Source organism: Scleropages formosus, chromosome 12 (assembly GCF_900964775.1).
Source record: "Scleropages formosus chromosome 12, fSclFor1.1, whole genome shotgun sequence".
NCBI lineage: Eukaryota > Metazoa > Chordata > Actinopteri > Osteoglossiformes > Osteoglossidae > Scleropages > Scleropages formosus.
The window spans coordinates 8,335,942-8,362,921 of NC_041817.1; the positions used below are offsets into that span (position 1 = coordinate 8,335,942).

Genomic DNA, 26,980 nt, shown 5'->3' on the forward strand with positions numbered 1-26,980 from the left:
GATGGATCTCGTTTGCATGGATTTCTTGACGATTGAGCCTGATTCCAGCAACCTCTTCAACGTGCTTGTGATTACAGATCACTACACCCGCTATGCTCAAGCTTTTGCAACTAGGGATCAGAAGGCGGAAACTGTCGCTAAGGTTCTGTGGGAGAAATACTTCATCCACTATGGGCTGCCCAAGAGGGTGCACTCTGATCAAGGCAGGGATTTTGAGAGTCGGCTCATCCATGAGTTGTTGGGCATGCTCGGCATAAAGAAATCAAGAACTACACCTTACCATCCTCAGGGCGATCCCCAGCCGGAGCGGTTTAACCGAACTCTGCTTGATATGCTCGGGACCCTTGACGCGCCAGACAAAAGGAAATGGGGTAAGCACATTGGCTATCTCGTACATGCGTACAACTGCACGCTGAATGAGTCAACCGGCTACTCGCCGTATTTCCTAATGTTTGGTCGAGAGGCTAGGTTGCCAGTAGATGTGGCATTTGGAGCATCGGGTGACGGTACCTCCAACAAATCCTATACAAGATACGTCAAAAACATGAAGCGTGAGCTTCAAGCTGCATATCAGTTGGCTGAGAGTGTGTCGAAAAAGAGGAATGAAGGGAACAAGCGACAGTACGATCAGAGGGTCCGTTACTGCCCTTTAGCTCCTGGTGACCGCGTCTTGATTCGAAATCTTGGACTGCAGGGGAAGGCCAAGCTTGCTGACCGCTGGAAGGACACCCCTTATGTTGTGGAGGATCAACTTCCTGGGTTGCCTGTGTTCAGATTGAAGCCAGAGGGTGAATTGGGCCCTGGGAAAGTACTGCACCGCAATCACATTCTGCCTATTGGGCAGGAGGTACGGTGGCGGTCTGAAAAGACTACAGAGGCATCCAAATTTAAAAGGAGGGCTAGTAAGCGGCTCCAAACGAGAGATGAGAGTTGTGGTCGCTCATGCTTGCCAGCGGTTGAACTGGAATGTGCAAGGGAGCCTGAGTCTGATTCAGAAGAAGAAGAAACGGGGGTCTGGTATGACTGTTATCCTCAGAGGAGGTCACCGGAGCCAGAGCCTTTAAGCAGTGGATCTGTTGAACTCGTTGACCTGGATTTGGGTCTGGATGTTCTCACGAATGGCTCAGGGCTGGAAATGACTGCGGTTGAGGGGCCGGCAGTGATGGACGTGGATGGACCCACTGCAACTTGTAGGACGGATGTTCCGGGAGATGAAGTCGAGTGTGGTGCTGGGGTACGGACAGCAGAAGAAGTGAGTGAGGGACGGGATAATGTCGCAGAGAACTCGGCGGGGTCTGCGCGGCCTCAGCGACTGAGAAGGGCCCCTACCCGACTCACCTATGATAAGCTGGGGAGCCCCACTACAGTAGCTGTTAGCACACATAGAGCTATTTCAGTTAAGGTTGGGGAAGGTTTCGCTAGTTTCTCTTCACCTCCTATCCGGAGATACACCAGCACTTTGTACAAGTGGATAGGTTGAAGGGAATGTATATATTCTGTTCTAATATGATGTTGAAAGGATGGGACGTGATGTGGGTTGCTTGTCATGAGGACATGACAAATTTTGGTGGGGGAAGAGTGTAGCCCCTACGCAACTTGTTCTCGTGTAGTTGGATGTTTGGGGGCGGGATGTTCCGGGGGAAAAAGGGGAGTTGTTTTTTTTGGGGGAGACCGGGCGAGGAGAACGAGAGTTTTGGGTTCGTTCTCGCGCGAAGGGGGTTTTGTGAAAAAAAAAAACCGGCGCGAGCGACAACCAGCCCGCGAGGATTGGGGAGTGGAGGATTAGGGTTTGGCCAGCGCGACTGGCCCCGGAGAGAAGGTCGCCAGGACTCGCCATCATCGTCCCGCCATCCTCACTGGAGAGAGAGTGGCTGTGAGGACAGGTCGCTGTCGGTTTCCTGCCCTGCACGAAAACCGTGAGTAACGGCGGGAATTTCCCTCGGTGGTGGATAAGGAGCTCCAGACTAAAGCGCGCCAACGAGACGACGCCGGCACCAGAGACTGAGTTGCATAAAAGGAAAAAAAACGTGTTCGTTTTGGTGGTGTGAATTATTTGTGTGGACGTTTTATATTAAATGTTTGTTGGGCTTATTTCACCTGAATGTTGTAACCGTCCCTGTGTAGGTGTGAATGTTCTTTTTTACGGCAAAGGAAGGCGGGGCTGGGTCGCTGTGTGTGAAGTATGGGAGGTTTATACGACTGTAATATAACAGTATAGCTGTACTACGCTAACTGGGCCTCTCCTCACCCTAGCAAGAGCCATACCCCGAAGTTGGGGGGGGGCGACAGTACACGCATCCCAAAGTTGTGCTGTAGACACCACCGATTCACCTCCCATGCTAGAGAAAAAAACATCAGAATCGAGTGGGTGGGCTACATCCAGATGCATTCCTACATTAACTGACGTTTATCCACAGAAGATTCAGCTCATGTATCAGCTCAGTGTCCTGTCTTGTTGCCCCTGCAGAAAGAACAGAAGAGGGCCACATGAACTTGCTGTATTTTTTTTAAGTGTGTTCTGATTTAGCTTGTAGAGCCATATTTATAAGGGGAATATAAAATCATGTTTTTTCCCCCAATATAATTGAGGAATATTTTTATTTTGACAAATAACACAGTGAAGTGTCTGCACTAGTTTTGAAAACACAAAGGTTATATTTATCACAGCCCTATAAAGAGTTTTTCCTGCATTCTGTTTTGACAATTAGCATGATTCAGCAGATTGCCCCTATGGTTTTATGAGGTTTCAAGAAATTTTCTTTGGAATGAATTTGGACTTACCCGTGTAAGATTTTTCATGAACTCTTAGTACCCAGTGTGTGCTTTGAAATGTTCAACCTCTGACAAATCCAGCATTCTTACAGCAAGAAAGCATAATTTTTGCAAGCAAGTTGTAATGTGTTGTTCTCTCGCTACTTTCCAACACTGACGTGGTCATCAGAAGATGGGGCAGCAAAAGCCCTGTAGAGCTTTTCACTGATTCTTTCACAGATTTTTTTGTTGTGTTTGACCAGAAAGCAGAATATTTTAGATTGTCCTTGTGTGGAGTCCTCTGTTCATGCAGTTCCACGATCAGCAGAGGGTCCATACAGCTGGTAACATTTGGATGACAGTTTAACAAGAGGATTTGTACATTTTAAAAGCTGAGGTGAGATATGGTTATGGTGTGTAGATTCCTTCATTAGTTGTCCCACTATCAGTTCTCCTACTACTTTTATGCCTTCCATTCAGCTTTACAGTAATGATATGGTAATGGACATGTCCTTAAAATACTAACGTGCTGCTTAAAATTTGGAAATGATTTTGGAGTCTATGGAGAAACTCCTGAGGAGCATGAAAAAGAACATATTTTCATCTTAGAATACAAGAAGTTTGTTTAAATACTTAAGTGCTTTAAAAAATTCTCTCCCCCATCATCTTTCTTCTATAGATTTAATCATAAATTGAAAAAAATACATATTCAAAGAAGGGGGATGAATTGAGAAGAAAATGTGTGGAAAATCTTTTTTCAATATAAAAAAACTTACTCATCTGTTCTCAAGTGGGAATTTAGTGGTAGCTTAAGGGAGAAGTTATAAAACATTGAGAGATGCAATGATGCAGCAGGACCCACAAAATGCGTGTGCCTTTCCAATATGCCAGAATTAGATTTCTTTAATAAATCATATCTCTATATAGGTGGTGAGTGAGCAAAGGAGAGACTGATGAACCCTTTAAGGGAAGTATTCTATTGCCTGGATGTTAGGAAAGAAAAAAACAACCATGCATTTAAATTTAGAGTCAGTGTCATTGGCACTTGATTTCCAGAGACCAAATGACACCTAAGTTGAATATTTTACTTTTATTGCTTTCGCCTTCTCGGCATCAGGGTCAGATGACGCCGTACTACAAACACTGTAGTGAGGGCAGTTAGATGAGGGCCCCTGGACAAACTGTGCCAGCAGTGGAATGGGAAATAAATTTCCCTTCATTGATGCTGTAAATCGACTTGAGTAAAACTTGAATTGTCTTAATGCTGCTACTCGGTGCGGTGGAACCGGTTATAGATGAGTGTTAGCAATCCATTAAAATGTATTGCCCTAATGAATCACGTTCTAGCCCGTCATGGTATCCTATTGCTGAGACAAAGAAGATGCTCTTGGCTGTTTGTCTCTCACTCGGAGGGACTGAGCCGTTGGTGGCTGTTCGCCACCGTACCACTCTGATAACGGCGTACTACCCCACGCTGATGCACAAACACACAACAAACATGCTTGTGATGTTCAGATGTTCATAAACAACACACGTTGTGTTATTGATTGTCATTGGAAACTCCCAGGGGGACCTTTTTTACGGGATAGGATGCTGCTTGCTTGGGACAAACATACAATGTGATATTTATTGGCAAGATGAAAGGTCTAGTTATAAGGTCTGTAACTTTGAGTAAGGTGAATGGAATTGGAAAGGTTTTTCTTATCTTGTGCACAAACTAACCTCCAGTAGAATTATTACCAGAATAAATCTGAGCATTGTCTTTAATGCTGTCCCTGGCCAAGTACAAGTTTCATGTCTCTTATTTCTCTGTTTTGGTTTGTCAGTTTTGTTTCCCCTTCTTTTAAATTGAAGAATGGCTTCACAGCTACAGTATGTGGAATTAAATTAACTGTGGGGTGAGTGCACAGAAGCAGAAACAGCACTGCACGGCCCCACAGCCCTATGAATTAAACCATCAGTCAAACGGCGAAGTCTGGCTGCTGATCTGGTGCCGTTCTACCACAGACTACCTTTATGATTTTGGAAATCAAGTTAAATTACAATTAAGTTGAAGTTGGATTATGTATTTAGTTAGTCATTGTGCAAATGCTGTTATCCAGAGAGGGTTACTGATGTGCTTGATTATTATTCTGATGTATTATTTAGAACGCAAAGCATGAGTCAGGAATAAGAGCAGGTACAGGGTGACTGTTAGGGTTCCAGGAAATCAGTCTGACCAGTACCCAGTATAATCCCAGAAGCTTTAATATATTGAAGGACTCTTACAGTAGCAATGAAGCTGCCCTCTCAAATAGCAGTCTGAACAATCCCTGGGTATTGACTGGACAAACGGGTATTGTGTCTGACTGGTTCTGCGGGGCACGTAGTGACTGCGTTATGGCTTCACCACCTTGGAGCAGGGTACTGATGGTGATTAGGACTGGTACGGGGCTACAGAAAGGATAGAGGAGCAAGGCAGACCACCTTGCCCTGCAAAGCTTTCAGGCGCAGGGTTAAAGGAGGTGATCCGTGACTACTAAAGATGTAGGTGTAATATAGGCAATGTTGTTTTAAATATGACAGTTTTCCATATTGTTTGTAGCAACATTTATCAGACAGCAGGGAACTGCTTACATGTGGCAGGATTCTGGACTGCTCACAAAGTTTAATCACGGCTGAGGTAAGGCTGATGATGAAAAATGAAATGTTTAAGGAACTGACAGGATGTGGTCATTTACAACGTGCTGCCTCTAAAGGTTGTCATTAGTGGTTGCTGACAGACCCTTGGCAATCTCTGTCATTTCCAGCTGTGAACTGGAGCCTCTTGGCAGAGTCATGATGTAGTTAATGTAGTTTATTTCAGTCTTAGATTGAAATGCAGCTTGCAGGAATTTATTCAGTCTGTCACAGCAGTAGAGGAAGCAGAGTAACGTGGTAAGACCTCTGAGTCAGCAGGGGGAAAAGAGGATTATCACATCCGTAGCAGGTGAAGCTATGATTATAGCACCAGAGCATCCTGTATCTAAAGAGAACAGCAAGGGTCTAAGAAAGGAACCCTGGGGGACCCCTGTGAAGAGGCTGGCAGGAGCTGTCAGTGTAATGGGAAGGTATAACACTGGAGACTCGGTAGCGGGGGAGATCTGTCGGTCTTTTTTTTTTTTTTTTTTTGGAGAGCTGGATTTTACAGCACAGGCTTAGTTGATTGCACTAATATGTAAACTTCAGTCCCTGATTTGTGAGCAGAAATAATCACTGATGATAATTGATCTTGATGGTACACATCAGTTTTATTTTTTCTTATTTGTTATATATTTTTCTGTTTTAGAGATTCTTAGTCTTTGTGCTGGATTTCTATCAGATATGCCGACATACTGCTTGAACCACGTTATATTTAAAGACTTGCAGTTGTTCAAGGAAGTCATAACTGTTCAATTTGCTAATGTAATACACATTCAGTCAGCATTAAATGATAGAAAATATTGTATAAGTTAAACCTCTTTTGTATAAAACTGTCAGAAATGGATACAAAGTTACAACGGTTGCTACATTTGAATGGCATCAGCATAAATGTCACCGATGTTGTAGCTGCAACATGTAGTCCCACGTAAAACAAATTGTTTTCAATGCATATCTACACAAAGACTTGGCAGAAAGCAGTGAAATGTTTAATTTGGATACTGACCTTGAGTGTACTTACAAGGCAGTCTGGAAGGTACCAGCTATAAGGCCAGTACCTAAACCAGCTTTTGTGATCATTAGGGTACATTTCATTTAATTTCTCTTAAGCGTATTTGTACACAGTGCATTTCCTTTCTTTCCAAAGTCTACCGTACACTACTTAACATGGACTGTAGCCAAAATGGACAGTAGATGATTTCAGAATCATTACCTTAATAGGCGATCTTCTTTTAAGTGGACTACCCCGATATATAATGAATGAAAAACTATATTCATTGAAGAGTGGAAATAATTTACAAGGAGGATATTAGTAACTAAACCCAGGCAATTTCTTTTGGTTGAGTTTCAGCTTAAAGGCCTGTTGAACACAGCTGAGAGATCTCTGCTGTAACTTCACTGCAGTGCGTAAGAAATGACAAGCCATTATTTATAAGTGTTCAAAATTTTATTTCTGAGCATTAAAAAAACAGATTGCTCAGTAAAATACTATGTGCACATTAAAGTTAACATGATTTTTGTGGAATTACCTGCTTTTACCTTTGTGAAAGATAAAATAAATACTGGAAGAATAATATTAACAAGTCAGTCATGTGCATTAAATGTGGTCATTGTGGTGGGGGGGTGGATTTTCATTAAAAGCCCTCACCATTTCAGTGCTGCAATGCACTGCTGGTCATATGAAACATCTGACATTTTAAGTTGGTGAATATGATTATGCATTTTTGAAGATGCAACAAAATACAAGAATTTCTCTACTTATATCTGGGTTATTATGTTATTTCTCCAGCATGCCCAGATGTGGTGTTCAAGAAAAAAGACTTCAATGTAGTGCATTTTGATGAAACCGAGAAAATGAAGTGCATAAACAGTAGTAGTTCATGACAGTGGCGTTATGTGAAGTCTGCTGGTAATCTAACCCAGTAAAGTCAGCAGTATGGCTGCATGTATGGAGTATTGAAGAGAGCTGTCTGACGGCAGAAAGTGTTTCTCGCAACCACAAGTATTCCCTCTGAAATATCGCTGCAATTTGCTAAATGGCTTTATGTCTACATTAAGTGCTACTGCTTGGGCAGCCTAGAAAGATAAGGAAACTTGTAGCTTTTCCTGTAAACTGTAATATTAATTTAGGTTGAGTAATTGAGAACAACGCTGATGACAAAATGGACCCATTGTTGAGACATAATTTACAATGATCTCTACAATTACTTTTGTTGAAGTTAATTAACTAGAGACAATTACAGCAGAACCCTGCAGAAATTAGTTTAAAACTGATATACTGCATAACAGTTTAGGTGGCCTGTGTATATGGTACTTAATTCATCGTTAGTAATTATTGTTCAAGTTATCATCATTGTAGTTTATGCACAAGCACTCCTTACATTGCGCAGTTATTTATTGCAGTTTAAAGTATTTTTTCCATTTAATTCGTGAAAAATCTCCTTTAATTTTGCATTAACCTGATAAGAGGCTGATTACATTATGCTTCTTTATTACCATCATCTGTGTAATTCTTATTGTTATTATTATCTAGTTATTTTGTGTTATGATTCCCCAAAAGAGCTGCACTAATGCAAAAGAAATGAGGAAATAAATCAAGCCAAGATTGCATCCTGGAGGTGGAATAATCCAGGAAATAAATAATGAAATGGCCTGTTTTGAAAATTGCACGACCTCTCATTCGAGGGAGAGCAAAGAGATGAGGGGACAGAGGGGAGCTGGTGAAAGCAAGAGAGAGGGATCCTTTTAGTCATGTTTGAAGTCTTGAGAGACCAAAGAGCTGTTGACATCATAGAGTGCATTACTCTCTGTTTCATACAGTGAGGCTATGTATTTTGAGGGTCCTTGTGTTTTATTGAACAAAACCCATTAATTCCAATGAAGTGAAGTTAGAGACTATGCAGAACCAATATTCATTTCAGGTTGCTTCTGTGGCTTTTTCCTCCTCTGTAAAGCGTTACTAATCTTCCTAGATCTCTTGCCGTCCATCTCAAGTTTAGGTCTTGTTGCACACACTATCCATCCATTCAGTGTGTGTTTGCATTGCTCAGTGTTTCTTGATGTTTCTGTAATATCATGGTATACCTTGTTATGTCTTTGCCAGTTAGCAGAAGGATTGAGAATGATTAATAGATTCCATTCAATCCCTTAACAGATAGACATCTTGCGTGATGAGTCAGTAAGCCTGCCAAGTGCAGGTGCCGATCCTCAGTCGCAAGGTCCACTTTTGTACAGCCTTGATAATGTACACTGAAGGAATGCTTACTCTCTTACAGAAGATGTTTTTGCTAATGTAGTATTTTATTTTGACACCTTTTGAAAGGGATGAAAAATTTGAAGTCTGTAGATTGTCAGTTTTGGCTTCGATGCAGTGGAACGATCTCCCTTTGTTCCTCGGAACTGCTGAATTCCTTCCAGCATTTAAGAAGTTTCTCAAAACGCATCTCTTTCGGATTTCTCCTAATAGCTCCATGAATGTTTGCATCACATCATCTGTCACCAATCATCTTTTAATTTCCTACTGGTCTCAACTTTATAGGCGGCTGCTCGTGTCAGGTGTGCTGCCAAAAGCGGTGGTATTGGACAAACTAGCTGCCACATGTCTGCAATTCATCCTCTTCAGCTACTATGAAATGCACTTGAATTTACTGAGTTGCATGGGCGCTTTTGAGAAACGCTAAAGGAATAAGCGAATCCATTTACATGTCTTTTAACAGGCCCTAATTTGTTCTTTAAAATGGACCGAATATCAAAAATCTCATTTATAAATCTTTGTGACCCGTTGGGGAAAAATTCCAGTTACTGGGAAAAATTCCAGTTAATCCCAATCCCATCTCAGGTTCACCCCAAAATCACCATGATCAATGTTTGATAGTGTTCCTTACCTTGCAGTGGTAATGTGTCCCTGAGAAGCCCTTTGTAACATGAACTCTCGCAACTCGAAGACGTTATGACAACTACATTTACATGTATTCATTTAGCAGATGGTTTTCTCCAAAGCGATGTACATATCATAGAAAATACAATCTGCACATTACTTTAGCAAGAAGAGACATAGATGCAGATGTGTCATTCTTAAGTACAGTTAACTTGCTTCTTTCCACCATATGAACAAATGCTCATCACATGGATAAATCTTCATGCAGCAACTCAAGTATCCACGATTCCGAATCACCTTCCTAGTATTTTTTTTGTTTGAGATATATATAAATATTTACATTACATTACAGGAGTAGTTTTATGAAGGTTCATCCAGGCATGATCTTAGATGCACTAGTTCTTATTCCGTTAAAACTGAGACTTACTTCAGTAGTTGCAGTAACGTATGTCAGTTTCCCTTAATTACTCTACAGTTCTATATATGATGATGAGAATGATGATGGGTGTCTGTATGCTTGCGCTTGCTCAGCTCTTTCCGAGTTACCGTACCCCACACACTGAAACGCTCACAAACTTGACAGCGTGTGTACTGTACTCATTCTGTCTTTAGCATAAAGAGAACCAAATGGAGCAGTGAAGACCGAAGAGATGTATCGAAACACACACACATTTTCAGAACCGCTTGTCCCATACGGGGTCGCGGGGAACCGGAGCCAACCCGGTAACACAGGGCGTAAGGCCGGAGGGGGAGGGGACACACCCAGGACGGGACGCCAGTCCGTCGCAAGGCACCCCAAGCGGGACTCGAACCCCAGACCCACCGGAGAGCAGGACTGTGGTCCAACCCACTGCGCCACCGCACCCCCCGATTTTTAAAATATATATTAATTAATTTAACTGACTCAGATGCTATGTAACCCCCCCACCACCAACATGCCGCCTTGCATAAGTTTCTGTACAAAGCTAAATGAATTTACTATAGTCTGCAATTTTCTTTAATGTTCCCATAATAAAGTTGGGTGGAATACCGATCCAGTGATGAAGAACGCTTTTCACCTTCTTCTCCAAAAGCTCAACTGTGGTTCTTCCAGTTTTGTAGAGCATTAAATGCCAGTAGCCTTGACAGTAATCCCTGTTAATAAAGCCAAATCTTAAACTTTCCTGGTAAACCAGTTTCATCGATTTTCCTGTCCCAGGTGTTTGTTTCTCCACTTCTTTTCATATTGTTTGTCATTTAAGGGTCGCATCAAACCATTTCCCAAGGCCTTTTATTCGTCCTGCTGTTACAGAATGGGTTTGCTCTCCTTCCTCACTAAGCACACAGACCTTTCCTCTCAATTACTAAAGATGTTCATTTCTGAGACTTAACCCTCATCGTTGCCCACTTCACAGCTATGTCCAGTGCTCTTAGAATCCATCTAACTTGCACTTCAGTAGTGGTTTTTACCGTTAAGTCATCAGCGAATGCTGTCATTGGTGGTACTGTCATATCTGAGTTTATTTTGGGATCTCTGGACTCTATGTGCATGCACTTCATGGCCATGAAAAAGAATGTGACTACTTATACAGCCAGTCACAATTCCTCACTCGAGTGTTTGCCAAGCTTTTACAGTGTTTTCCACAAAGTATCATTTTTATGTGAGTCCAGTACCCTTTGATTAAACTCTGTACATTTCCTGGGATGTAGTAATGACACATGGCTTCTTCAGCTTGAGGCAGTGATCCACAAGCACTGGCAGTGAAGATACTGTACTGCCAAGTGCTTCTTGTCTGCTGTTGTCTCTCTTATTAGTTGTTTTATGTCACTCTTATTGTCAGTGCACCTTTTAAAGCCCGGAATACCGCTCAACTGATGGGTGTATGTAATTATTTTTTGTCATGTACATTGTCAACCCATGAATTAAGATTGCAAAGGATATTGTTCCGTCTATGAGAGATATGGTTTTAAGTGATTCATCTCTTGTGTTTGCTTTTTCTCCTTGACTGCTTCCGCTAAGCATTTTGTGCTTTGCGGTAAAGTTTCAGCAGTCTCGATTGCCATGCTGACTTCAGAAAGGGCATTTGCTGAGACGTCTCGAGTATTGTGGGTTCGCTCCAGACAGGAATTTTCTTGTATCTCACCAGCATCCAAAAGTGTGGAGTGCTGCAACTCGTGAACTTCTGGTTTTGCACTGGGATATAGTCTGAGGAATCTTCTGTCCTCTCGTTCTCAAAGGATCTTCAGGAACCTTCAGCTAGGTTTTCATTCAGTGTCCTTTAAGCTCACTCTTTCATTCCCATGTGATCAGCCTGGTGGATCTCTCAACGTTCCTCCTTCTCATGAGATCCTGGGAGTGTTGCTCTCCTTTTATTGCATGCTTCATATCAGTCTTTAGTTGAATTAAAGGGTGTTAAAAGTACATATTGTCTTCATTGAAAGATCAAATTCTCTAGATCATTTATTAAATTATTTAGATGTTAATAGAAAGTTTTCCGGCTCTTTAATTATGTTGATTTGAAATTGTTTGTGTCAAGTGGTTTCACAGTCTATTGATTTGGTGTACTGAGACCCAGGTGAGAGGGGAAAAGGAACACAAAAATTAAAAAAGACAGTCATTGTCAGGCAGCATTCTCAAGCCACAGTTCACAATAGTAATAAGATCCAGTAACAAATGAGATCTGAATGGTTTGGGGTTTTGTGCTTGATGGCAATTAGAAGCTTTTATTTCCAGAAGCTGTTCTGAGACCCGTGAGCATTTCATTGTTTACTGCAGTCAGAAGGCACAGTGGAGGAACCATGGCACCCCTTTCAAGGTAATAAAGCCGGCTTGGGGCCGTTGTGGCTAATTGTGTCTTCACCACCCACTTTCAGGGTAATAAAGCTCGTTCAAAGATGCTGTGGCCGACTGTGTCTCTATCGCGGCCATCTCGAAGACTTTGTGAGAGACTGTTTCTTCTCTGAGCCCTTTTCAGGGTTCTAAATCTGCTTGGAAGGTGCAGCCATTGTTGTTTCTAGCACCTGAGTGCTGCTGTGCTGGTCCATGCAAGGTGGCAATTAGAGAAACCGAGAAATGGAGAGGTGGGCCAGAGAAAGAAAGGGAGAAACTGATTATATGCTTTTGCGTCAGGCTCATGTCGAGCGATTGTCTTTGTAGATCAGGATGTGAAGGATGAGGAGACATCTTTCTACCTATTTTTTTGTGTATGCTGATGAACACACTGACGATACACTTCTGCGTCCCTGGTTGACTCAGCTGCATTCTTTCATGATTTAATACTTTCTCAACTGTGGCCCTTTAGTTGTTCTGGTCATGAACATCGGCAGTGTTAGATTCACTTAATTTTACATTTGCGTCACATTTATTCATTTATCTGGCGCTTTCCTCCAAAGCGACTTACAATGTTAATGTTACAGTTATTAGTTACAAGTTTTCAATAATTTACGCTTTCATACAGCTGGGTAATTTTACTGGAGCAATTTAAGGTAAGTACCTTGCTCAAGGGTACTACAGCTGGAGGTTGTGATTGAACCTCCGACCTTTGGATCCAAACCACCTATCCGTTATGCTACCAGCTGTCCTGGACCAGTTATGATCAGCTAATGGGTTTCATTAGTTACTGCCTCTTAACGGAAGGACGCAGTTGTGTTTTATGCGGAAGCAGGAATTTGAATTGGATTCTTTAATTTTTGAGTTTGTAATGATCTTTATTCAGCACAAGCAGTTTATCGAATGTCTGTCTATGGGTTCTGGGATTTTTTTCCACATCAGATTGTCTTGACAAAGTCTCTAGTGGGATCTTTTGGATTGGCATCAATTACTATATTCCTTGTTGAATTTCTAACTTGAAGTTCTACACCTGGGTGGTGCTGTGGCACAGTGGGCACTGCTGGTGCCTCTCAGGTCCCAAGCCCTGTGTTCAGATGTGGATTCCAATCCAGCTTAGTCTGTGTGGAGTTTGCTCTTTGCCTTTGTGTGTAAGGGTGAATGAACAAGTGTGTCTGATTGCCTTGTAACGGACCACTGTGTCATCCAGGGTGTTCTCCACCTGTCATCACGGTGGTTGCTGTACGGGACAAGCAGTCGCAGGTAATAGACTCTAGATGTTACTGTATGCAGCTCATAATGGTTACATACAGGTATTTTTGTGACTATGTACTCATCTATACCTTTAAAGTTACCTTTAGACCTCCAAATTTTCAGTAGTGAAACCTCTTGAAGTCTGACATGTCTAGAGAATATTGCAGTAGAGAAAAGGCAACAATATTCTGGTGCAGGCAGTGATTGCTTTCAGTTTACAAAAGTACGAAAAAATGAAATATATACTGGAATTAATCACATCTTGTATATTAAACATGAAATTTATATGAGGATTTTGAAAACTGTTGTGAATAAAGTCTTGATGTACTGCTGCAGCAGTCATGGATGTAGGTGTTATCTTGATGAGTTCATCACCACAGAACTTTGTTTCTGGCACATAGGAAAAAGGTTATTAAGCTCATTTTTTTCCACTCACCACCAAGAGGCTGGCAGCATTTGGTTTCTTTCCTTTAAAGTAAAAACTGAATGAAAACTGGAATTTCTGCAGTGCCAGGATGTTGTAGGAAGATCTCAGCTTTTCAGATTTTGCACCTCACTCTGCACCTGTCAGTTTGGGATCACCCTGGGAGGGGAGGCTCTGCTGCGTACTTAATTTTAAGCTTTGTGTGTGTTGTTTGTTTTTTCTCCTGAGAGCAGAGCGCCCTCGGTCTGTCTGTCGTCGTTTCCTCGGGACGTGTATGGACACCTACGCGAGCTACAAGGCTTCTGTCCTTCTGAGGTCATGGCCTTTTAGGTGGTGGCAGGCTTGAACTCGCTGAGCTGGGCTTTTGCTGTGTTTGGATCAGAAGTCAGTCTTCATTTCCAGGTGTCGTAGTAAACCTTTTTAAAACATATTTAAGATTTGAATGCTGGTTCTGCTATCAAGGGTCACTGCTGTTATATCACAAACAGGACAGAGGAAACCGAATAAGCCCACCTAATATTTAAGAATTCAGCGTGTTCTCTGGGTGGACACTGTGACCGAAGAAGCCAAGGTAGTTAGGTTTTTGTACATTTTCTAAAATAATGTGTGGAATATATGTAATAAATACATTATCCAGCACACCTTGATTTTATGCTTATTTCCAGTTTCTTTGTGAAGAATATATGCTAACTTTGCTTTTCCCCCCCTTTTGGGAGGAAAAAAGTTTGACTCTTTTAGGTGAATTCTGATAAATCTCCCATTTGTTTTTATTGTGTTATCAGCAGTATTGTGCATTCTGCTGAGTGAGCAGAGCTTCTCTATCTACTGCTCTCGTAATGAAATCCCGCACACAGCGGTGTGTATTGTGTAAGTGCAGCAGTCAATGAGAGGAAGTGTTCAGGAAGGGAAGAGTGATGAAGTGCGGCGGGTTGCGTGTTGGCAGGGGATTGTCCGGGGAGAAAAAGACTTTGTCAGGGCGGTGAGAGTAGAAGGAAATGGGCTTCAGTTTGAGCAGCTCTGTGTTGCGAAGCCCACAATGAGACTAGGAACTCTGTCTCGTGTTTCTGACCTCAGAAATGGTTTCCGAGCTGATTGCTAATGTGTGCTCACGACAGGCAAGACAGGCTGACCTAATAAAACGGCTTAATAAATGCATTAAACATTAAAATTTTTAAAATCTTGTCACATTGTTTTCATTGTGGCTTTTTGACAAGTCTAATCATCACGTGCTTGTAGATGACAGCAAAAATTCAGATTTTTGTTTGGACACAGTACCAGTCTATGGCCTTTATTAAGAGACGTCCAGACAATGTAGTTTTTCTTAACCCTCGGAACAGCTGGGTTTTTGTGCCATATGGGTTGTGGTTTGTGCAGCTCCCATCTGTTGAGCTCAAGTCCAGTTGTCAGCCAAGCTGGGTGACACAGAAGTGCTGTTTTAGAGACGACAGCCATTGTATCGAAAGCTCTGGAGGTACACCCTTGAGCTGCGAAGAGGTCAGCGTCTGTAGGCCTATGTCTACGAGGACCTAGCCTTTGTGATCAATAGTGTATCCCGCTTTTGTACACTTAGACTGAGCTACTTAAGCAATACCATGAGTAAAAATAACAGGTAAAATGCATGGTACTTTTGCCCTGATTTCATCTATTGTCTTGGTTGCTGTACGTAATTTGTGGTTCAGGGTTTAAAACTGTGCTCTTCGAGTCATGAGAGCATGACAGTGGAGCAGGGTTGTTTTATGTGTGCATGCATGGTACATTGTGTTTGTTTTATCTTACCTGTTGTACAGGCCAGCAAATGCCCTTATTTTCTCATTTAGCGAATGCTTTTCTCCAAAATATCTTATGTTAGGTTTGTGCAGTAAGCTACTTGCAATGATTTAGCCATATACTGTATACAGCTGAGTAATTTTTACTATGTTTGGGGTAAGTGTATTGCTCAAAGGTACTACAGCAACAGTGGGGATTCAAACGTAGGTCCTTTGTTTGGAAGGGTGGCTCTATTCACTCTGCTACCTGTGGTATTCCTGTTGTACCCTTGAACGAGGTCTTTGCCTGAACTTTTTCACTGGGAATATCTACTTGTATAAATTATGCATATCCTTCCTGTGATATACTTGCTTGGCATTGGTATGTTTATTGAATATGATCCAGAACCCATAATTCAGATGCAGGGGGAAGGATTAAATTGGGCTTGGCACAGTCCCTTTATACAGTTTACCTTCCTACCATTTATTGTCAAGTTGGGCTGTCGGGTACATAGTGTGATGACTGATTTTTAACACAGAGGGGAGGATGTTTACAGCTCAGTAACATGTCTTTCTCTCGTGTACCACTTAACCCAAAAGGAGTGGGTACCACAGTGAGGGTGCACCACCGAATGACTACAAACACTTGCAGCTGGTTGTTGTCCATTTCGATAATATTGATTATTGAGATTTGACTTGAATGTGCTTGCATGAACTTGACTCTGACTAAGCAGTGTGGCAGGTGTATTTGGTGTTAATTTTCTGTTTAATGTCATGTACGTTTGCCTTTTCTTATTTCCCTCTGCTAAGCCCAACTCAAAAAACGTTGGCTTTTTTTTCCCGTCAGTTCCCTCAGACATTTCCTTCATGTCTGTTATATGAAGAAATTCTGGTGTTTTTTTTTTTTTCTTCTTTTTTAAATTTCTAGTTATGCACCAAGGAGAAGCTTCTCTTTGCTCGATGCTCTTGAGCGCACATCGTGGCAGCTGTATGCGGAGTATTTAATGACCCTCACATGCCTCTTGCTTCTACAATAATGTTGTGTTCTTATTGTATTAGGGCTCCCTGCTGTGTTCCATAGTAGTGATCATAAGACCCTAATAAATGAGCAACATTGCAAGAGTGGCATTGCTGGGGAGATGGAAGGAATCATTTTTTTTTTTTTTTTTTGACCCGCAGGAAACCACGTGTTGCTCTGACCCAAAGTCACTCAGTACTCTGCAGACCCTTCTCTCTGGACACACACACACCTCTACCTTATGGGCAGTATTGCAGTCCCCAGTTCACTTCAAGCGCTTGTCTATGTGTTGTGGGGGGGGAACTCCTGGAGGGAATGCACAAATACAGTAGAACGTACGGCGTCCACGCAGACTGTGGGGGAGTCGAACCCACATCCTCCTGCACTGTCCAGGTGCTGAGAGACAACAGCTCTACTCACTTTGCTGCCATACCACCCTGTATTATATATTCAGGTCACTCTCTAGAGCAACTTGCATTGTCAAGTTTCTTAAAACTATTTATACAGCTGGGAAATTTCTGTTGTGGCAGTTTAGCATAAGCACTTGTTCTCAGGGGCTGGAATGGGAATGTAATTCTAACCGAGGTCCTTCAAGTGCCCCCAGGGAACGACACCTGAATTTTAGGAGAGGAAACTCCAATGGCCTTTTAACAGTACATGCTTGAGAGCATGATGACTGTTGGCAGGTGGTCACACACTGGCTAACAAACTTGTGTTGCATACAATGGGACAGCTGGTAGTGTAGTGGTTAGAGCTACTGCCTTTGGACCCAGGGGTCGCAGTTTGAGCCACGCCTCCGTCTGCAGTACCCTTGAGCAAGGTACTTAACCTAAATTGCTCCAGTAAAATGACCCAGCTGTATAAATGGGTAAATAATTATAACCTTAACATTGTAAGTCGCTTTGGAGAAAAGTGTCAGCTAAATGAATAAATGTAAAATATTCAGTTAGCTCTACAAAATAATTTGTTCCTCTGAAATGAGGATTTAAAGAGGAGGTTAAAAGGTTGCTGTGATTAGGTTATTCTCGGAATAGATTTCTTATTGTTTGCATTGCAGTCACAAGAATTACGAGACGCAGTCCTGTGCTTCAGTGAGATAAATGAACTAGTTTGTCGAGATAACCTGGTGACCCTAGGATTAATGTGCTTGTCACAAATGTCAGCAGAATCTTAGAAAAAGTGTAAATTATTGGATCCCATAATGTTATTAACATAGTACAGCTGAAGTCTGCATTCATGTGGATTTTGGTTTATCCTGTTTGCAAGGGGTTCAAGTGTCAGGAAGTTGTATGACGGAAATGACCTTGATTTCTGTGTGGTAACTCGGAATGCAAAATAACTGCTTGTAAGCCAGTTTTTCCCAACACTGGTTCCATCTCGCCATCCGTTTTTAGTAACTGCTTATCCTGTTAAGGTGGTCCTGTTGGTGATCTGGGATGTGATCCTAGGAAGCCTGGGGGATAAGGTGGCGTGCACACAGGGAGAACATGTACGCTCCACACAGAGGGAGCCTGATTCCAGCCTACATCCAACCAACGGCACAGGAGCTGTAAGGCACCAGCACTACCTTCTGTGTTACTGTGCCAAAGAGTGCACATCTGTCACAGGAACTTCACACAAATTTAAGTTCAACTTAGCTGAGTGACCATTTCACCTGAACAAGTCAAGCAGTCACATGGCTAACGTCACAAGAATGGAGCTAGAGCTAGATTCAAACCTATAGCCCTGGATCCTACTGACAGTCACTTTGAAGTGTGCTTTTGTTTCCTGTGTTGGTCACATTGACACATCTCCCCTCCCCCTCTCTCAGCTGCTGTCCTGTTACTCACTCTGTTGTGCTCCCTTGATACTGGTGTTGATACCTGTTGGCATTCAGTTACAGAATGTGCTGTATGCTGTGTGGAAGGTGTTTGTCATTCATAGATCATCTATTAGCAAAGCTCCCTCACGAGAGGGATTAAAACCTGTTTGTCAGTGAGAGAAGGAGGCTTGGTACAAAACCGAACAGCCACTCTTCCTGCACGCGGTCGGTGTGTAGCTGTGCTTTGCGCTCTCATCAAAGACTAGCACGGGAGGTGATGATATTTCCCTAATACGAATGTGTCTTCGGTGAGCGCGAACCCCCAGACTCTGCCTGATTAATGTGGCATATTAAGGAAAGGGTTGTTACTGGGAAGATGATAGGGAGGAGATATATTGTTTTTCTTTCCATGTGCACCTCATGTGATCCAAGCTTGAGGTTTTTTAATATCTTGGTCTGTTTCTTTTTTCCCTTCGCACATTTTTCTTTCAGTTCCCAGGCACGGCTGTCTCGAGGCTTCGGATTCCTGGCTGCCGCAAGAGTCTGTGCCGCCCAGCCTTGAACTGAAGGTCCAGCTCGACCTCAGCCCTTGGTTGTAGGCTGAGGCGTGCCCTTTGCTTGCTCACAAGTGATCGCTTCTGAAAAGATGTGGTGGTGCAGCTTCAATCCCTGTGCTTGTCTTAGTCACGGAGCTGTCTCATCCATGGCTGGTCGTACTCACAGGACAGTGCATTTTCACTTAAAATATACATTAATTTGATGGAAATACCGGAAGGAAAGATACGACGAGCTGTTTTTCTTCTCTCAAAACAAACCTCAGAACTGACTTCCGGCTGCTGGTTTTAATTTAGACCAAATTGCTTAAAGAAGATATGCTCTGCTGATCCTCAGAAATACTGTTTTGGAGGAAAAACAGACTTCTTATCTCCTCCAAATTTTTTTTTTTTTTTTTTTTTTTTTTTTTTTTTTTTGTAGCCTTCAAAGACTTCAGGGAGACCTGTAGCTAAATGGAGGGATCTGCAGATCTGGAAAATGCCTCTCTCATTTCAGCATTTATTAGGGTTACTTTATGTCCTAGAGTTGTAAATATATAGTATTCTTTGTGTGAGCAAAAGCATCTTTCATATATTTCATATCCAGTATTGTATTTGAAATAATTTACAGTTAATAAAAGTCTCCTTTTCTTGACCATCTAAGTAACTTCATGCATATCGTGCTTGTGGTAGGCCTATTTATTTTTAGTTGCCTGTGTTGCTGGGTTAGGCTCCGGCTTGCTGCAACCCTGCTTGGGACAAGCGGCTTTGAACTGCGCGCGCGTCTGTGCTTTTTTAAAATGTAATGATTTAGTTTGGTTAAATTTTTTTCCCCTTTATCCTGCCCTCCTCCCCCTGGCAAAAAAAAAAAAAAAAAAACCATTCCTTGAAGAATTAATACAAGACGTTCTTGTAAAAATAATGTTTTGACTTTAATTAAAATTGGAAAACTGAGTTGCTAGATAATTTCTTTGGCTCATGGAAAATAAGTTGAACAACAAATAAGCTCTTCAAGCATAGATAGTGTTTGAATTTTTTGTTAATTTAATAAGATGAAATGTTGAGACTGACCAGAGAGTTAAGGTTTTTAGCATTATAAAAGTGAGATTTGGAGGAACCCAGACAGTCTGTTTTGTGGATTTCATGGAACCTGCTTGATCTACCTCTGTTTTATTGTCAGGGTTAGTGTGAGTGAAAAATCATAATGTTGGTCTTCAGGGGATTTTTAGCACGTAGACTTAATGTTCAGCTTCAGAATTGTACCCATTGTTACATCTCAATGTACAGTCAAGCAAGAACTGTTTCCTTGAATTACAGGATGGAAACTGCTTGAAGGAGGCAGGTAGTAACCTTGTAATTTGAAGGTTCTGGGCTTGAAACCGACTCTTGAATTGCCCTCGGTCAGGGTACATAGCCTGAACTGATTTAGTAATCCTCTGCTGTATTAATGGGTAGATCATTGTAAATCTCTATAAAACACTGTAAGACACCTTAGGCATAGGTAAAGACATCAGATCAATAAAGTTTAATAGATTAATACTCACTCTCTCTCACTCGCTTCTGCCAGATGGGTGTCCTGATCAGAGTTGTGGTGGTCCAGAGCCTATCCCAGAATCACTGGGTCCAAGGTGGAAAGACACGGGATATCAGTCCATCAAATAAATACTTCAGTGATTAATTTCCCCAAATACTGGAGATATTGTTACTTTTTTGTGATGAAAACACAATTTTGAGTTGGAAATTTTCAGTTAGTGTGAAGACCAGTTCTTTCTGGTCTCTGAAACTGCACATGTAAAAGTTTTGGGTAATTGTGCTGAATTACTTCAGATTTGTCATTTGAGCAGCTGTCGCGGGTTTGGCAGGATCTGCTCATTTCCCCGAATTTATGCAATCCTGGCCACAGTAATCCTGACTGAGTAAGAGGCATTAGTCTTATTTGAGCTACTGAAATAATGACATTCAGTTGTCCTTTATTTTCATTAGCCTTGGTACCCTAGATAAGATTTACTTGAACATTTTAAGGAGAAAGCAGGTTATGACAGAATTAGAATAATACAATAAAAGCCTCTGAAGTCTTGGCATTTACTGACGTTCCAAAAAATTGCTTGTGAAAGGTCAAGATAACACAAAATAGTCTTAGTCAAAGGCTTCGGTTTTTGTGTAAGATTTTTGTGAAGGTGTTTTTTGCAATGGAGATTGATTGGGAGAGATGACAGCTGTCGCAGTTGATTTTTGAAAAAGAAAACAAACCAAAATAGGAGGTAAAATCCATTTGTCTGGTCCTCACATTGCTATTCACAATTTGAGATTCCCTCTCTTGGTGTTTGTGACTCATGTTTTTAATACAAATAAGCACATTTTTTAATGGCGTGTGGGAGGGGTACATGATATTTCACAACCCTTCCCACAGCACCCTGTGAAATTACCTCGGTACCTTGCGGATGCTTTTATACAAAGTGACTTGCGTGCCTTTTTTCTAACCAGTGTTTACAGGTAGTGAGACCATTTAGGCTCCTTTATCGAATTAGTTTTTCCTTCATGAATCCCACGGTACTGCCTCATAATTCTGTTCATCACTGCTGGCACTCGTCTGTCTTTAAATAGGGGATCAGGTGACATAGTGGTTACGGCTGTCATCAGCTCAAAGACATCTGTCCAGGGCAAGCGTTGAACGAAAATGAGCAAGCTGTAATTACTGTAAATAAACTGTTTTAATCTTTGAAAAATTGTAACACGAGGCACCGGTGTACTTAGCACGGGGTGGCAATCTTCAGGGGCAATTCGATGTCTTTCTGAGACTGCACAAAATGCATCTTCGAGGCGTAGGTGACCGTAATTGTGCATCGTGGTCTGTCTCAAATGTTCACTGGACAGGCTTAGAGTGACGTCTGTTTTTTTTTTAACCATCTGCTACGAGTGAAGCTGTAAACAGATGCACTGTGTGATGGGACATGAGAGTGAGCGGGGGTTGACAGCTCTTTATGCCAGTGCCTTAATCATCCGTTTGCTGTGCTTTGCGTTAAGATCCACGAGCCCACGTGCATATGGGGTACACGCTCACGGGGACAGAAACGATTCTGTACAAGGAAATTATTTCGTCCAATTTAAATCCTGAGATGTAACTTTATGTGCGACCCTGTTTCTTGGAAATCAAATCATATGCATCATGATTGTGCTTAGGGGAAAAGTGAAAACAAGTGCATGATTATGATATGAAGTAAAATCGGTTATCTCTGTGTTTATATAAAAAAAAAACAAAAAACCCTCATTCCCGTGCTGTCTTTGGGATCGTCAATCTGTAGTTTCATACAATTTATTGCAAAAATGTGAAAGCTTATGTAAGGATTTACATAAGCTTGTGTAACTTTTACAAACATTGAAGCAAAGATCTCATCATTCCAGTGCTGCTCTGTATGAAAATCCTGAATGAAACCAAAAGTAAATTAAGTATAACACATGATTATACTATTTTTCTTCAAGTGGAAAATGTGTAAGTGGCTCATTGTTGATGTTGTAATTAAATCAACTGCTCTTTAGTGAATAACTTGTTGAAACACTTAACATAAACCTTTCTTATGTTCTTGAGTCTGTTCTGTCAGATGAAAGATGGAATTATGGCCTAATTTAGCTCATGTGGCTGCCAGTTTTCTTGTCTAATTATGGATGACAGAAATGCACTTTGTTCCTAAGATGCTGATCATCATGATGTTTCCGAACGGAGATGCTGAGAGGAGTGTGAGAACAGCAGCGTTGCAGCTGCATCCCAGTAGAAGGGCAGAGAGAAGCAAGGAGAGGCATGACCGTGTCACTCACCAGGTCGCCTGTTACGTGTGTCGAGGTTTTATGGCTTCATCAGTTCCATCCTCCTTTTGCGACCATATATGAAACGTATGCTTGAACGGTTTTTATTGAGTCACAAATGTTTTTGCACGTATTTCCAGCAATTTGTTGGTATTTAATTATCCAGCCACCGCTTCAGGTTTTCATTTCACACACACACATTTTCAGAACCGCTTGTCCCATACGGGGTCACGGGGAACCGGAGCCAACCCGGCAACACAGGGCGTAAGGCCGGAGGGGGAGGGGACACACCCAGGACGGGACGCCAGTCCGCCTTATTAGTCTGTATATTGTATTCTGTTCATCAGTGTTTTGATCATCACCATACTAAGAATATGCAGAAATGCTACACGCTGGCTTTTCAATTTGACCACAGTTGGGACCGGAAGTCCATTTGTTATTCTGTTTGTTTGTAAATCCAAATGACCTCTTACCACTGAGCCACGATCAATCAAAGCTTATAATATACAAACATTCCTCTATTTATATGCTGGCTAGGTTGTCCAAACCATCAGATAAGCTGTAATAAATTTCAAAATTCTCTAAGACATTATTTTTTTATTAACTTGATGTAAGAGTAAAATTAAAGCTGATGTAACATTACTGAAAACTACTTTCATGTGTTTTATTAGCAGTTCACTAAGCAGTACTGCAGTCACACGGAACATTTTTAATCAGTTGTTTGCTGTTTGCCTGCATGTTAAATGTCTATCAAAAAATTTAAATGACACTATGAAACTGTAAATGAATTTTATGATTTCCTTCTTCTGATAGATGACTGCGAGCTTGGTGGAGGTCTTATCCAACTTACTGCTATAAGATGTCTGGTGTCATCAGCAGCGTGGCACTGTAACAGTACACTTCAGATTGGGAAATTCCTCACTTGTATGTTATGTCTTTGTTTCCTCTTGTTAAATCTCTCTGACGTATGCATTATACTAGGAGAAATCTTCAGTCGTGTGCTTGAGAACTAAAAACAGAATTTTTCCAAAACAACTCCGAAGTCATGATTAATAAATTTAATATACTATTTTAGCCTTATTAGCAGAGTGTTACATAACTGTAAAATGTTATGTTGCCATATTTTATTTAGAAAGGTACGCATGGGCTATTAGTCAGCAGTGAGGGGACCAGATTGACGGATTTGGCATCTGTTCACACTAAATTTGGTCTTTTTTACCCTACAAGGAGCAGAGTGGCTTCATGTTCACGGTAGTTAAAAGTCCATCTGTTTTGAACTTAAAGCCTTTCAAGTTACACAACTATAGCGGCATCTTATAATAGACTGAAGAGGCATACTCCGTTGCCTAACTGTCTCTAATCAACTTCTTTTTTACACACTCCTTGAGACTTTCCATAGGCACTATTAGTAAATAGTTTACTACTCGTAATCAGGAGTGAAAATTGTGTAATTCTGTATGTGTGACTTGGGGGGGGTGTGGTGGCGCAGCAGGTTTGGCCGGGTCCCGCTGTGTGGTGGGTCTGGGGTTCGAGTCCTGCTTGGGTTGCCTTGCGACAGACTGGCATCCTGTCCTGGGTGTGTCCCCTCCCTCTCCGGCCTTGTGCCCTGTGTTAGGCTCCAGTTTGCTGCGACCCTGCTTGGGACAAACCGTTTCAGACTGTGTGTGTGTGTGTGTGTAATTTAGATGTGATTGTGTATTCTCTTGTAATGGCAGTTTGATTATCACTGTGGTGGGAAAGACACAGATCTGCTCTTGGAGCCCTGACCCTTTGAGCTTCCGTCACTAAAAACGACTCACTTCCAGGTCAGTGGACACACCAGGGCCTCGGCGTGAATATGCCAATTTGAGAGTGTGTCACAAACTGGCTCTGCAGCGCTGGAACTCGCAATAAATGAAGCAGCGTTGATGAGGTGATAACTGCTTTGGCGTACTGCTTAGGTTCTGTGACAGATTCATTCATTTTTTTCCCTTCTGTGTCTTTTGGGTAATTTGAGGTTGATGTGGAGAGGATGGTGAGTGTGGGGGTCAGGTGACTCTTCCCGCAGGCTCTGTGTGATGGATGAGCAGGAGCGGACTCAGCCGGCACGCCCCACACTGCTTGCGCGGTAATCGAGTTTGGCAGAGAGGGGACTGGAGGTGCGGTTGGGGCTGCGGCTCCCGGTGCCAAGGTTTGGGTCTGTGCCCCAGCTAACCAGGTCCAGCTTGTCTCTCCTCTGTAATTGAAGAAATAAAGCGAATTCTAGCACTCTGATAATAACACGCTCTCTGCTATAATAGATTGCCCAGTTCCCCATTAATAAAAAGGCCATCTTTACCTGCCAGTTGTCTGGTGTTTGTCCTGTTATGTCTGTACATCTGCAGTGTGGTTGGTTGCAAAGAGTTTCTTCAATTTATAACATTTCTAGCACATTTTTTTGGTTTCCTAGCAGTGATCTCCCTGTTTTGCTACATGCACGTGTTATTGGAAATACTGGGTTTTATACTGTGTGCTGTTTTGAGGCTTGGGTTTGTGTCCTGTGTTTTTCTTTAGTAATAAGTTTTCTACTGTTAATGTTTTTATCATAATTGACTTGATGTTTGGTCCATGGTGAATTATGATGATAGAAGATCAACTTTAGAGTGATTTGCCCCATATACCTATGAAGCAGAGTATTCTTACTGTGCCAGTTAAGGGTAAGTACCTTGATACTCCAGCATGAGTGGGTTTTGAAGTCATGCACTGTATTTTGATTGCATGGTGACAACTCTAAACACAAGGCCACCTGGTTCCCCAGCACATGGAGATTTTGTGTACATGTCCTGGTAGATTACACCAAGTTTTTGTTGTCCCTGCTTCTCTTTTCAGGTGACACCCTTCCCCGTATCAGATCATCCCCTGCGGATGTACTGTTAAAAGATGTATAGCCCTGACCCCCCTGAGATGTTTGCCAGGAAGTACTGTCAGCCAAGACACGTGGTGAGTTGCCCTCTTTGTCTTCACCCTTTGGCCTGACTGTCTGAAATTTCGTCAGCTGTAAAGGTCTTCAGGTGTTGGGTCTTTCCGGCCTCAGTCCTAAACTCATCCTTAAGCTTACTTTGGCTGGCTGGTTCTTTCTCCCTTTTGGTTTTTGTTTTGTGTACTGGGCTGCTTTGGATGTAAATCCTTCAGGCATCAAGCTGAGGTGTTCCTTCAAGAGGAGCAGATTGGAGTTTCTTGTGGTTATGCTTAATCCGAAGGGGAAGTAAAGCTGCCGTGTGCTGTGTCATAGTACAGGAAAGTGTTTCTTTTTGCATCATTGGTCCCAGTGTTAGTCTGTGGAAGAGGTGAGTGGTCACATGTTAATGAGTTCTTCCCACAGCTAAAATGTAGAGCTCAGGCAAACACTGCTCCAAGTTGGTGTCTCATCAAGTAATCAAAGTATGGTTTAAGTAGAAAGGCCACACTGAGACCCGAGGAATACAAGGAGGGCAGTTCTGAATCTCGAACCTTTCAACTCCCTGGCCTCAGCAGGAGGACTAAAAGAATTTTTGCGGCCTGAGCCAGCAGCCTTTTCTGAGAGAGTCCTCAACGGCGGGGTGCACTCAGTCAGCAATCCAGGCGGGAGAGCAAGAGGGAGATTGAGAGTGCTTCAGTGGGTGGATGAGGACGAGGTTGAGCTTGCGGAGTAGTGATGGAGAGTACACCCTTGCTAACCCACACACGTACACGTGCAGACACGCGCAGACAGGTACATCGGCCCCTGGCCCACTACTGCAGCCATCGCTGCTGTTGTGCAGCGTGAAACGTTGGTGTGAAAGGGCTGCGTGTAATGAGGGTGAATTGGCATGCCGGGCACGAGTGCAGCCTTGGAGTGGGGACTTTGTGCATAAGAGAGGTGCACAGTGTCACCTCGTGCTTGATTCAAAGACGCAGAACAAGACCTTTCTCCCCCTTTTTCCCTGTGTCTGAACCCTTTCAGTTCAAATGCTGAAATGTTCTGAGTCATGGACTTCATTGTGCTTTAGTTCAGATGAAGTTTCATTTTTTACAACATTGTGAGTCACTGATTAAAAGACAAAGCATTCAGAAAACTGGGCTCCAACTGGGTCCTACTTAAAATGCTCATTAAAAATCACCACGGATCAGGGCACAGCCCCGTAGCTAGATTAAATGTTTGAAATGGGTTTGTACGAAGGATGTTAAAAGGATTGCATTTCTTTCAAAAAAGTTCAAAAACTATTATGTTGCTTTAATAATTCATACTATTAAGTGAATTAATCTCAACTGAGAGCCGAAGGAAGCATAAATAAGACGACGCACAGGGCAGATAGCATGAGAAGTGATTATGTTC

At 42.2% G+C, this 26,980-nt stretch overlaps 1 protein-coding gene across 5 annotated transcripts in view; it reads left to right on the plus strand.

Annotated features, from left to right (window-relative positions):
* gpat2 (glycerol-3-phosphate acyltransferase 2, mitochondrial) overlaps window positions 1-26,980 on the plus strand; it is a 100,572-nt gene that overhangs the window by 59,162 nt on the left and 14,430 nt on the right. For all 5 annotated transcript variants that reach the window (XM_029256857.1, XM_018762348.2, XM_018762349.2 and 2 more), the window contains exon 3: window positions 25,516-25,626. In XM_029256857.1, coding sequence (XP_029112690.1) covers window positions 25,567-25,626 — 60 coding nt within the window. In that variant the 5' untranslated portion in view covers window positions 25,516-25,566. The remainder of the gene's footprint in view (window positions 1-25,515; window positions 25,627-26,980) is intronic.